This window comes from Daldinia childiae (assembly GCF_008694065.1).
Source record: "Daldinia childiae strain JS-1345 chromosome Unknown Scaffold7, whole genome shotgun sequence".
In the NCBI taxonomy this organism is placed as follows: domain Eukaryota; kingdom Fungi; phylum Ascomycota; class Sordariomycetes; order Xylariales; family Hypoxylaceae; genus Daldinia; species Daldinia childiae.
Genome location: NW_022984648.1, coordinates 1537644 through 1551047, shown reverse-complemented (window position 1 = coordinate 1551047; position 13404 = coordinate 1537644). Strand labels below are relative to the sequence as shown.

Here is a 13404-nt window from a genome sequence, read left to right as displayed (position 1 = left end):
CATACTAGGTACCTATCTGTGCCTTAATATGGTGGGTGGTTTGGGTTGGTCAGACTGGTATTATCTGAATTTCAAGTAACTATCTGAGGGAACGCTTTTTGTAATTCAGTTGTATCATTGCGGCTGATAGAGATTACGGTGTTGATAATGGACTATGATCTCGGGTATCTTAGAATAAGGGATCTGTAGAGGTATTGTTGTAATAGATGATAGGGGTTCTCAGCCCCTGAGAGTTTCCTAGCCGCTGAAGTATAGTAGAGAATATCAATACGCTAGAGGATCGTTATAGATCTTGACTAATACATTGACTTATAGAATACATAAATATATGATGAGGAATAAAGAAAGCCGTTCTGATGGCAGCTTCCACCTCAGTGTATTGGCACTGCTTCCGAGACCATTTTCTAGGTTGTCAGTAGAGTCGGGCTGTTGAATAACGGTCGAATCTCCAGGTGCGAATAGAATGCCGACACTATTAGCAGACTCGACATCGATCTCCTCTGGTGAGAGCAAGGGGTTATTCACTAGGTCACAAGGCGGATTGTCCCCGGTGAATTCAATCTTATTGGTTACCGAGATTGGCACGTCGAAGATCGTGTAGTGATCCTCCCCGTTAAGACGGAAATTTTGGCGGATGGATATCTGGGAAGAGTATGAGTAGTCTGACTTAAGTATATGGAACCTTGATGACTTCAAGTACTAACATTGTAGACTCCACGATCACTGTCTGCGGTATCTGGCTTTCCATCACCGATGAGACAATCTGGCCAATGCCACTTGACATGTTTGACAGTACTTCCCGGTTCGGATTCCATGATGTCTCCTAGACTTATATCATTTATTGAGGCCGTTCCGTTCGTTATTGTGAAGTTCCTTCCTGTGTTATAACTGTATAGGAAGATGGTGATGTTGTTGATCCGACTGGGGCTATCATCACTATAGGGAGGGAGATTTAATTTGCCATTCGCAGTCACATCAAGAGCTACCTCGATAGTATCTACGCGTAATATATTAGATCATGGCCTGGTTTATGGCGTGTGATGGACATACCTCCACCTAATGGGGTACCTGGTTGAGGCGCATCAAGAACAGCAAACCCAGGTGTGAATATCTGGCCCCCAGCGATGGTAAAGTCAACGGCCCCGGCTTTGGAGATGAGTGCCGCGAGAAGGGCAACGGGGTATTGCAGATTCCTCATTTCAGTTAGTTAGTAGTATTCCTTCAGAGAATGGGAGTATGTATTGTAGAACAAAAAGTGACTAAAAGCGTATAATTATATCTTATTATAAGGTGGGGGTATGGACTATATATTTTTTTCGTATGAATGTTATATCTATTGGACAGTTACTAAAGAGGATAGGAAAAGGATAATCGGCATTTTATGATAGATAAGTACTGATCTGTACATATTAAGAATCTAGATGGTAATCCCCCCCTGTCCTCGGAAGACGGAAGATGCGGGAACTTCTTTTATAACTAGATTTCCTAAAACTTCCTAAGATGCTAGCATAAATAATAAAAGACTTCTCAAACGGATATTTCACGGGGCTTCGTCTTTTTGCTTAAGGTAGTGGAATGGGCGGATACAATATATGAATAAGATGCTCCTTTAATATTTGAACCCTTCTGTTAACGTAAAAGATCTCTTGATCAGGATCATCTACGAGATATTAGACCTTAAGTACCTACATAGTAGATTTATCGCGTAGCCGGCAACTTGAACCGTGTTGCCGAGTTCACTAGAGCTGAGAAGGTAGGAGTTTTAAAATGACGATGAAGCTCAAGATGGACCCCCTGGTAGTTTCAGATTGAATTGTGAGGTTAAGCTCAATGAGATGAAAACCTCATCCCAAAGTTATCCTTGATCATCAGCCCAAAGTCTAACCCGATTTGGTAAGGACTGGGACTCCCCCCCGCTTTGGGATGAGCTTTACAACTGTGGGATGAGCTTTAGTGCTTTTAATCGCTAAAGTACAAGGCTATATGACCTATATTTACAGCGCGTCACAGCCACTAAGCTCCTTATATTACAGCGTTTGACGAAGTAACTATAATATTAGTGGAATGGTAGAGGTAGTTAAGCCTTAGGTGCGCTAGTACTACTATGGTAGTATGGAGGTCCACATATACCCGATTGGGTTAGACTTTGGGCTGAGGTTCTGGGATAACTTTGGGATGAGGTGTGCCCTCTACTAGCAAATCAGGTTAGCGGTTGGGCTCAGGTGAAGTAGTGGGGCATTGCATTCTTGAACTCGTTAATTATATATCTTCATGTCGAAGGGCGCGCATTACCTTTTACACGACATCCGATTCGGTATTGGACGGGAGATATTGCACATAAAATGAAGTATATTTAAGTGCGAATACTATTTCACCTTAAAGTCTAAGAATATCAAGATCGATCATAGGAGTCAAAATCCGATCGCAATGAGTTTACTACGTCGGTCATGGCTCTTAGCCAGGGGCTCTTACAGCTGTACCAATCAATGGACTTCGATTGCTCATGCCCGCAGAAGGCCATTTTCAAGCTCGAAGAAACTAGGGAAAATATCAGCTCTGAAGGATCTCCTTAAAATATCTGAGGAAGTCACCGATGCACTAGCTACGAATAAGCCCGTAGTAGCCCTTGAATCAACTATATATACCCACGGAGCTCTGGGTGATGACTTAGACTTAGAGGGTATTGTTCGACGAAATGGTGGCATACCTGCTGTGGTTGGTATCCTAGGAGGTGTGCCTACGGTTGGCCTCTTGCCCCATGAAATAACTCGTATTGTCGAGGGATCGCCGAAAAAGGTATCGCGACGGGATATAGCCTATCTGGTTGGAATGGTATGTGTCTAACTCTTGGATCTGTCATGGTCTACTATGATACAAATTTGCGGTTAATTCTGAATGTATCGGTGTATAGGGCATTGCGGGCAATAAGATCAACGGAGGGACGACCATTGCTGGTACTATGATTCTGGCAAGGCTTGCCGGGATCCAAGTTTTTGGCACCGGTGGACTTGGTGGCGTGCACCGTGGGGGGCATGAATCGCTTGATATCTCTGCCGATCTTACTGAGCTTGGTAGAACGAGGATGGCGGTCATCAGCAGCGGCTGTAAAGGATTCCTGGATATTCCTAGGACCCTAGAGTACCTGGAAACTCAGGGAGTGCTCGTGTCAACTTTCTCGGACGGTCGAACTGGTGCTGTGGATTTCCCAGCATTCTGGGCAAGGGATAGTGGTATCAAAAGCCCATTCGTTGTGCAGGATGAGAAACAGGCCGCTGCTATGATATTGGCGCAAGAGAAACTAGGTATTGAATCAGGACTGCTGTTTGCAAATCCGATACCTGAAGAATTTTCCATCCCTCGAGATGAGATGAACGCGGTTATTGAGCAGGCAGTTAGCGAATCGACACAGCAGGGCGCTTTCGGCAGCGAAAATACGCCCTTCATCTTGAGGAAGATCAGGGAGCTTACAGGCGAGAGAAGCGTGTTGGCGAATAAAGTACTGGTACAAGCAAATGTAGAGCGAGCTGCTAAGATAGCTGTTGCGCTCTCACAGCTTACTGCGGGCGAATCTGTACAGTCTCATACATCGTGAGATTTAAATCCTTCGTAGTTGTAGCGTTTGAATCTAACCTATGGGATAATAGGATGAAGAAGAAAAGCGGATTTATTGCCCTTGAGAGCAAGATCAATCCATATGACGAAATACAAAGAGAAACTGAGGTAAGGATGCACGTCTTGCCTCTACCCCGTGTCGCAGCTCAATGCGCACCTGGCCTCGAATCTTGATACTTTATCTAAGCAGAAGCTACTATAATGTTATTGGGCCAAACTGATAATCATAGACCACCTCTCAAGCAGATATATTAGTCGCCGGCTCTGTGGCAATAGACCTAAGCTGTGACTATGTAGGCGAAGACTCGTTAGAGCACCCTGCTCCTCACTTACATACATCAAACCCGGCTCATATTGGCCAATCTATTGGCGGTGTCGGTCATAATGTAGCACTTGCAGCCCAGAGAGCCTTACAAACCCCTAAAGTGAGACTTTGTAGTATGGTTAGTGATGATTTGTGAGTGAAAAAAGCCAATAGTGAGCCACCAGTTGCTGATAATTACAGGGCTGGGTCAACCGTGCTATCGTCTCTGAGGGCAAGCGGCATGGATACATCTTGCATCAAGCAACTTAGTCGCGAGCATTATCCAGCTAGTCGGACTGCTCAGTACATAGCTGTCAATGATGCTAACAAGAACTTGGTCCTCGGTATGGCAGACATGGGCATATTTACGGCTCAGTCGTTTTCGGAATCCTGGAATTCTACGGTAAAAGAATCCAAGCCCAAATGGCTCGTAGTGGACGGGAACTGGGCTGAGCGTGACATTCGAGCTTGGATACGAGCTGGCAAGCAGAATCAGGCTCACGTAGTATTCGAGCCTGTCTCAAAGGAGAAATCTACGAGATTGTTCTGTAGAGAAAAAGGTCTTGAGAGTTTGGGTGTCTTTCCCAACCCTGGCGTTGATTTGATTACTCCTAACCAATATGAACTGGCAGCTATGCACGCAGCTGCGCAGCGCAATGAATATTTCGACGATCCACTGTGGTGGGAGACTATCGACGCTTTCGGCATGAAAGGAGCTCGAGATCGCTTTGTTAAAATTACATCTGTTGATATGACGGATGCTGGTATTCCACAACAGGCCATACAACTTCTCCCGTATATCCCCACTATCATAACGAAGCTGGGGAGTCACGGCGCCTTGTTGACAGCGGTCCTGAGGAAGAACGATCCTCGCCTGATAGACCCGGCGTATGATAGGTTTATTCTCACGAGAAGTTTCAATGACCATCCAGAAATTGGAGGTGTCTTCATGAGACTATTTCCGGCGGCTGAACAGGTAGAGGACATTGTGTCAGTGAACGGGGTTGGTGACACGTTTCTTGGTGTCTTAGTCGCAGGGTTATCGCAAGGGGGCAAGGTTGAGAATCTCATCAACGTGGCTCAAAAAGGTGCGATCTTGACACTTCGCAGCCATCAGTCTGTAAGTGAGAAACTGGGGATATTAAGGGACGAACTAATTGCTGCTGCTTCCTAACTATGATGGATTATCTAAAATACTTTAAACGAATTATTCTACTGGAGGAATATTTGGAAGGGTGAAGTATGGAAAGGGGAGGTATAGAGAATGCCTCGTTGTATTAGTTGTTGTATATAACTACCTACCTAGGTAACTACATCTATCGCGAGAGTGAATAAAAGGGGGACCGGTACGTACCGAAGCTACAGGGTAGTAGCACTAGATAGTGGGGCCATCTGTAAGGCTACTGTGAGCTCGAAAAAAAAAGTTTGTATTTTGCTACGATGGAAATTCTATCGCATCCACCTTCGATAAGCAAATTGAGTTATCGAACCACAATGTCTCGAAACCGCCAAATAGATACGATGGACGATGAAGGACATGCATCATCATCTAGTGAAGAGGAATCCGACTTCGATAGCGACGAAGAAATTGCGCTGCAGACCCGCCAAACGCAAGTGATTGATAAAGACTCCGATGAAGAGGAACTCGAACGATTTGTGCTTGGAGATACGGCCAATTTCCGAGAAAACTTGTTTCGAGACGAGTCGAGAGTCGACGATGTAGGGAATATTTTTAGTGGTCTCGTTGAAAAAGAAGGAGACGACCTTGAGACAGGTTTAGAGGATGTGGACGATGCAGATCTCTTCACCTTTGACGTAGGGGGTGCTGCCCCCAGCGGTGACAAAGCCGCTGTGGTATCACTGGTCCCTAAAAGCCAGGAAATACCAGAGAAGAACCGGCCTGCTTGGGAAGATAGCGACGATGAGAATTTAACTATATCACTGGCGGACGTATCTCAACTGCGAAAGCTACGGATTAGCGAGGCAGAGGACGTTATTAGTGGTACTGAATATACTAGAAGACTAAGGCAACAATATCTTCGGCTGAATCCACTTCCCAAATGGGCGAGAGAGGCTGAGGAACGCCCAGCGAAGCGTCGTCGGCGGTCATCTGCGGCAGCAAGCGACTCGAGCATATCCGACGACGAAGCAAATGAAGGGGATGGTGAAGCATCTGCTTTACCGCTGGAAAAGTTCCTCCGAGATGCCAGTACATTGAAAGATAAAAACACTCAGAAGGTGAAGAAATTACGTCCAGAGGTCATTGACATTCAACGATCTCGAGATATACCTGATACACACAAGGACGAAGTCACATCTCTTGCTTTCCACCCAGAATACCCTGTTCTACTGTCCTCTAGCACATCCTCTGTATTACACCTACACCACATCGCGCCAACTGCCCACCCAACTCCAAACCCCCTCTTGACGTCGGTACAGGTCAAACAAGTACCCGTTCGGAGAGCCGAGTTTCTGTACCCTACTGGCGATAAAATCTTTTTCGCTGGACGGCGACGATATATTCACTCGTGGGACTTGGCTACTGGTACGATACAAAAGACGAACAAAGTACAGGGTCATCGGTTAGAGCAAAGAACGTGGGAGCGTTTTAAGCTCAGCCCCTGCGGGCAATACTTGGCATTGATCGCCTCGACAAGGAAAGGCGGTGGTATTATTAATATCTTGAACGCTAATACTATGCAATGGGTTGCTGCCGCCAGACTCGACAGCAGAGGAGGCATTGCGGATTTCTCCTGGTGGAGCAATGGTCACGGGCTTACAATTTTGGGTAGGGGAGGTCAGGTTGGTGAATGGAGTATGGCTACGAGGCGTTTCCTTGCGATTTGGAATGACGAAGGCTCTAACGGAGGAACGGTGATGGCAATGGGGGGCCGGGACGGTCCTGTCACTCTCGGCGAGGACCGGTGGATAGCAATTGGATCTAACAGTGGCGTGACAAACATCTATGATCGGCAAGCTCTAATATTACCTTCTTCGGACGAAGAGCTGGAAGTCCAGGAAAGACCCGAACCAACCCGAAGGTTCATGCAGCTAACGACTCCAGTCACGGTTCTCACATTCAGCCCTGATGGTCAACTGTTAGCATTTGGCAGCAAGCACAAGAAGGATGCACTACGACTAGCACATTTGCCAAGCTGCACGGTCTACAGGAACTGGCCGACGGAACAGACGCCCCTTGGCAGGATTTCAGATGTGGCATTTGGTAGAAAGAGTGACTTGCTGGCTGTTGGCAATGATGCAGGAAAAATTAGATTATGGGAGATCCGAAGCTAGATTAGGGGATAGGCAATCCATATTCACGCGTTCTCTACATACTGTACTATCATGTTCTCGGATCCGGTTTCTTTTAGGAATAAGACCGTATTATGTCCCGTGCTATGAACTTAATCGTAATATCAGTCTTGTTTGGGGACAATTTTAGAGAATAGTTGTCGAAGAGGACTGCCCTTTGGCAACAACTTCTTAGGGAAGAATTTCCCGGTTCTGATTGTATACCTGCCTAGCTGGTAACTGTTGGGGAAGAATCGTGGCGGACTGGATGTCCCGATGGCTTCGAAGAAGTCTACTATGTTCACCCAGGTGTGTTTGAGAGCCTAGAGGAAGAAATTAGTGATAGACGTGAGTGAGGTCTTGTAGCGAGGGAATGTCATCTCGTACCTTTCGGCACTGGTTCTTGCTTGTAAACAAATGGCTATCGGCGAAGCCTAGAATAGACATCATGGTCTGCCAGATGTCAAGATCACCCGATTGGAAGTACCGGAGCCAGTGTTCTGAGTACCTTGTTTTCTTCCTGGCCTGGTCTGGCGTGGTTCTTGCGAGGGCGACCGTTTTGCTCTTCGGGCCCATGGTTAATGACTCTGGTATGAAAAGCCTGAATCGTATATCTCTTGGTCTGTGTTTTTGGGTGTTGATTGGCTTCTTCGTTGTTGTTGTTGTTATAGTCGCTTGATCGATGATTGCTAGCGGCTGATTAAAAGCTGCTGGGGGGAGGGCTTATAACTGCGGAAGACTGAAGGCTTCCTGGCTAGGAAGCGAGGTCAATTTGCTACATATTCTGCGGATCTCTTTCATCTCGTTTGTCTATGTGTTTTTGGTTTACCTTATGGCACCCTTGGGGAGAGATAATGCTGCCTGGTGCTGTATAGATCATCTTGAGTGAGGGTGAACGAGAACCTTTCAGCTACCTAATGTATTAAAGGGAGAGGGGGAAGAAGAAGGGAGGAAAACAAGAGAATATTCACGAGATGATATCGTCGTAATTGTGTTGGTATATGAGACACCAGCGTAAGTTACGTAGAGAACAAGGCATCTTGTGCTATATGAGAGTTAAGTCCTGGAAGCAGCCAGTGCTATTCGTTAAGCTTCTGGAAATACCTAGCTTCTATTTTAGATTTTACTATCAGCGAGGAAGGCCCTGGAAGGAAGAACGAGGCATCACCAGTTTAACGTCTTATTGGAACTTACCCCTTTAACATCTCGTGCTTGTATTTCTACATAGTATGGTTAATACCTAATTTACTCAAATACATCTGCTTTCTATACTATGTATATGATGGTTTAAGATTAATTAACATGAAGGAATATGGTATTGTAATTTTATTTTATTTCTAGAACGGCTGATTGTTACGTACGATGGTGAATTGATGAATTGATGCAGTCAGTTTCTTTTTAGGGTTACAATTAAAATAAGAGGGACCCGTCCCGCGGTTCTGGTAGTTGGGTCCCGGTGTCTGCCGAAAGTGCGGATAGCCTAAAAGAGTACCTAAGGTACCCCACAGATGTACCTCCCCATACTTTTAGTATGCCTTATGTAGTTTTTATAGGTACTTCAAGCTAGTTTACCTCATCGTACTTTTTTTACTTTACAATTCATTCGTCCGAACGAAACCCTCCATCTTTAAATATCTCAATATTGGGTCAAGGTATAAATATATATACAACATAGGTATGCTGGGTACTAATGCACGCAAGAAAAGCCGGGAATACTACCTGCAAATCATAAAAGAGAAACGTCAAAATCGCTCAAGATCGGACGAATGGGAATCACACCACCTATATTATTCTACTCCGCCTCTAGTTCCACCCCATAGTCGTATGGATACCCAACGCTATCAACCAGTTACCAACGGGGCCCGCCGTCTTACTGGTATGTTGTGTTGTCTAAGCGTGATTTGCTGATTGGATTGATTGGATTAGTATCAAACCTCTTTCTACCTAAGACTTATCTCTCCCGATTCTGGCCGGCCCAGTATCAGGACGCGTTCGTAGTAATAGCTTGGAATGCCGCGATTTATCACCAAGTTCCACTGAAAGGATGCTCCTATCATACCATCCGTACGGCTATGCATGCCAAAGCTAGTGGGTGTGCCTCGCAATATGTGGCATGTTATAAGTCCTACGTGAGACTTTGATAGCCGCGGGTACCGATTTACTTAGGCAGAACTGACGTATATTTCTTATCTATACAGCCATCTGTATTACATTGTCTTCTTTTTTTTCTAGCATACTCTAATAGATATGTTCCATTGCTCATTTGTCTACCTTCTCGTCTACGAGGACCTACACAATGGATTCCGTCTCGTCAAAACGGAGGACCAAGCCGGGGGCCTTCCCCGGAAAGTTCAAAAGCTTCGTTAATGATGTAAAAAAGTTCAGGGTTCATCGTCATGAAAGGAAAGAGAGTCAGGAAGTGTTGTCGGTGGGGTCTTCCCCTGCGCTTATCCCTCAGCCCTTCCAGCCCTCCCAGGCCTCTGAAGCCCCCATCTCTATCTCTGAAACAACCGTCCCCGAGATCAACATCCCAGATATCGATGATCCCGAGATTGATAATGCCGAGATTGATGAACCCGAGGTCAATATTCCAAAGATCGAAACTCCCGAGCCGAAGCTACTATCCTCATCGCAAAGTTCTCTTCCTGTAGCAAGTCTCGCCGTGCAGGTCACTATCACTTTTGATGAGCCATTGAATTATTCGTACAGTCGTAGCTATGAGACCTCGTCCGATTTCCTGGCCACCGACGCATTATGCCAAGGTTTATTGCGACGGGTTGATCACTGTTGCTACGAGTTGATCACTCGCAAGGACTCGACCGCCATGGAATATGCCGCTGCAAGTGGTTCGGATAAACCATTGAGATATGAGATCCAAATCGATATCATTCGAGGTTGGTCCGAGATATGGTCTTCCAGGACATTCAAGTCATACCAAAAACAAGCCCTATCAAACGAAGCCGCGAGAGAGATTATTACATCGACTCATCATATAATAGGGTTGTTTTTAAAACACCACGATCAGGATTTTGTCATGAAGGAGGGTTTCGTAAGAGAAGATCCGTTAGATGAACAGGCGAAGTTCCCACACCGGGCCGGACGTGTTCAGCCCATGTCGTGCGTACCGCGCTCCCACTTCCTTGAGAAATCACAATCTTTCGAGTCGTTACCCGGTTATACGATCAATTTCTCCTTCACGAGTCGATGCCAGCGTCGAAAACCGCATGAATGGCATACGAAAGTCAAGGTCGACAGTAACCAAGCAGCACCCCTGAATTCGATAGGGGCAGAGAACTTATTCTTCGAGGCTTCTTACGCATTGGACGGCGTTTTGCGATCAGAAAGAGAGATGTTTAGAAATAAACACAGCAAGTGTATGAATCTAGATGGGTGCAAAGATTGTCGTCATCATGACAATGATGGTTTGGAATTACAAATTTCGATCGTGAATAACCTCGGTCCTCAATTCCTTCACCTAGAGCGGACTGTACACTGCAGTAGCAACCTCTCCTTTTATACTGACACCGAAAAATGTGTGACATTTACCAACCAAGTAGAAGTTGCTCTCGCTAAAGTTCGAGATGATGCCGATGAGGTTGTTAGTCGAATGAACGACCTTGAATTCAGGATTACAGAACTTCGTGGTTATAGCTGGGCGCTAGATGAACCGCTCATTTTTACCTTACCTTCCTCTGATTTTCATTCCCGGAGAGATATCGAAGCGATACTAGATCGAATTCAAGCCGGCGTTGCAGAAATACTTCGAGGCAATGCTATCTCCGTTCGGATGACTGCGCACAAGCGAGGCCATTTTATTTTGGACAAGACATTCGTGGCCAGAGAGCCCCTTGAGACGGAGGAAAAGAAAAAGACCAAATCAATTGGGAAGCCGAAGGATTATGTATTGAAACGGCTGCAACAGCGCGTCGAGCGGGCTATCGAAATGGTCTGCAAAGATACCCTAACAATTGACGACGCAGAAGAGAAAGACAAAGATACTGGAAAGGAAGCTTCCATTTTGGAACAAAGGCCCCTTACTCGAGATACTCGGAATACAGACGCTAAAACTTTTATAAGCAGACCTGATACTGCTGGGTCTACCTCGCAAAATACTACAGAACAACACAAGGCCTCTTCGTATCTAACAACGGATGCAGAAGCTGGTGCCGTCGTTCCAAGCTCGAAGAGCGTGATAGAGAATGAACATCCAAGACCCTTTACTCCTACTCCTGAAGCTACCCCAAAAGCACATTCCGCACCACCATCCCCGACTCATCGTCCTCCGATTCCCATACGGCGATCGTCGATGGTCTTATACTACTCAAAAACGGGTGCTCGAGCCTTCCCATTAGTGCCGTGGGCGCATAGTTACGGAGAACTCGAGGGTTTAGGCGGGAGGAAATCACAACAGGATATATTCGGTCAGCAGGAAACCAACAATTTACTGCGCAAACCATCGACGCTGACTTTCCAACAAAGTGTTCTAAAACCTGAGGAGTCCGAAGGGAAAGGGGCGGCTGTGATGGCGAGTCAAGAGAAGGGAGTAGAGTCGACCCCAATCTATGAGCATTCGATTGCTTCGACACCTAGCTTGGTGTTTGGGGGCGACTCTTCTCCTGGTAGTAGTCTCCGTAAGTCTTTCCAGTAACAATCCTTTGTTCTCCTAATACCCCTTTTCAAATGCCTTGTATTTTGGGGGTATCCCAAATCACATTTCCAGTGAGTAAGACTACCCCGAATAGCAATTACTAACCTTTAAATATTATAGTAATAACTCCCAAGAAACATCGTCTTAGTACCGAGGTGGACTACTCCAAGAATGCAATCGCCGACAGTGACGACGAGGATGTTCGGGAATCAGTAGGCATGAGTATGGAAGCGCAACAGGATCTGCGTAAAAGCCAGCTATTTCGCACGCCGTCCCCACAACTCACCACGAAACCGACAAGCTCATCGCCACTTCGTGTGAGCGAAACTATACAAAGTCAAAGCAGTATTTCCCTTTCAGAGAGCGACAAAGTGTCCCTGAAGAATAGCACTAAACCTATCAACTCAAAGCCTAACCAGAAACCACTGGTTAACGGGGTAGTTAAAACTCCCGTTGTTGCCACACCAACGGCGCCTGTAGATGAGAAATATCTAAATACACGCAACACTACCACCAGAAGTGAGAGTTCAAACGAAGACACCTTCGCGCAATCTAAACCAGACTTCACCTTCTCATCCCCGCCAGCAGCCACCCCCGAGGGCGGCAATTCGGAGGGCGAAGAATCCTTCCAACCAAGGCAAAGGGAGTCAAGCCCAGACCCGTCCGAAGACCTAGACATGTCGCTATCCCAGGAGTCCCAGCAGCAAGCGCGCGGCTCCTTCGGAAGCGCCGGTGTACTCGGCTTCCACGAGCAGATGTTTGGCTCGCTTAGCCTGCGGACCGCGCTGATGCGCCATCGGCCTAGTTCTAACTTCGACGTTGCCGAGCCCCCGCGCGAGGAGAAGAGGCCTGGGACTGCGGTGTGAGGGTTCCTTGTCGAGTCCTCTCACAAAAAAAAAGAGAGAGAGAGTAAATTAGTAATTTCTTCCCTTTGTATAGTTACCTACCTATGTAATGGCATATTAGGCCCGGAGTTTAGGATTATTAAATAGCATATCATGCGTTTTACCTCTTCGCATGGGTGGGATAGCAATTGGTTTGGTATATATAGGATAGGGCAGGCATACCGCTAGGTATAGGAAAGGAAAGGAAAGGAAAGGAAAGGAAAGGAATATATTACCCTGGGTTACATGGGAACAAACACGTCGACGACGTTAAAAGTTGTATATATACATATATATTATCGCAAGACGTAAGATTTTTACCTCGGGGAAATCGAATATTAGAGCAGTTAACTAATATATTCAATTCAAGATTGCATCATGGCTTGAGATGTCAGAAACGGCCTTATATATATATACGTTCAAGTGGTAAGTATGATAGGTTGTGTGTAGAATTCACTGGTGAATACTGAAAATATATCTCTTACTTTGAGTAGAATATCAACATAGCTATTAGACAGGTAGCAATATCCACATAGTTTTTATATATACAATCTGAGGCGAGAGACTTGACGTGTATGCACATATATCTCACCCTTATTCATACAATATTATACAAATATCATCTCACATAACCCTTCCCTTCCGCATCCCTAGTGTCCCTTTTC

The 13404-nt window shown here is 45.8% G+C and overlaps 5 protein-coding genes across 5 annotated transcripts; 3 read left to right on the top strand and 2 right to left on the bottom strand.

Moving 5' to 3' along the window:
* Positions 1-309: 309 nt before the first annotated feature.
* GL218_06711 (uncharacterized protein) lies at positions 310-1198 on the bottom strand (the record flags this gene model as incomplete). Its single annotated transcript, XM_033583437.1, has 3 exons — positions 310-642; positions 705-997; positions 1051-1198. The coding sequence occupies 3 exons, from the start codon at positions 1196-1198 to the stop codon at positions 310-312; spliced, it is 774 nt and encodes a 257-aa protein (XP_033433463.1).
* A 1761-nt stretch (positions 1199-2959) lies between these two features.
* Positions 2960-5090, top strand: GL218_06710 (Pseudouridine-metabolizing bifunctional protein C1861.05; the record flags this gene model as incomplete). The annotated part of the gene is made up of 4 exons (XM_033583436.1): positions 2960-3588; positions 3645-3720; positions 3843-4069; positions 4118-5090. 4 exons carry the CDS (start codon positions 2960-2962, stop codon positions 5088-5090), a joined length of 1905 nt encoding a protein of 634 aa, XP_033433462.1.
* Positions 5091-5410: 320 nt separating this feature from the next.
* GL218_06709 (putative U3 small nucleolar RNA-associated protein 18) lies at positions 5411-7210 on the top strand (the record flags this gene model as incomplete). The annotated part of the gene is made up of 1 exon (XM_033583435.1): positions 5411-7210. The coding sequence occupies one exon, from the start codon at positions 5411-5413 to the stop codon at positions 7208-7210; it is 1800 nt and encodes a 599-aa protein (XP_033433695.1).
* Positions 7211-7332: 122 nt separating this feature from the next.
* Positions 7333-7783, bottom strand: GL218_06708 (uncharacterized protein; the record flags this gene model as incomplete). The annotated part of the gene is made up of 2 exons (XM_033583434.1): positions 7333-7530; positions 7595-7783. The coding sequence occupies 2 exons, from the start codon at positions 7781-7783 to the stop codon at positions 7333-7335; spliced, it is 387 nt and encodes a 128-aa protein (XP_033433696.1).
* A 1720-nt stretch (positions 7784-9503) lies between these two features.
* Positions 9504-12721, top strand: GL218_06707 (putative pt repeat family protein; the record flags this gene model as incomplete). Its single annotated transcript, XM_033583433.1, has 2 exons — positions 9504-11838; positions 11976-12721. 2 exons carry the CDS (start codon positions 9504-9506, stop codon positions 12719-12721), a joined length of 3081 nt encoding a protein of 1026 aa, XP_033433699.1.
* Between the last annotated feature and the right edge of the window lie 683 nt (positions 12722-13404).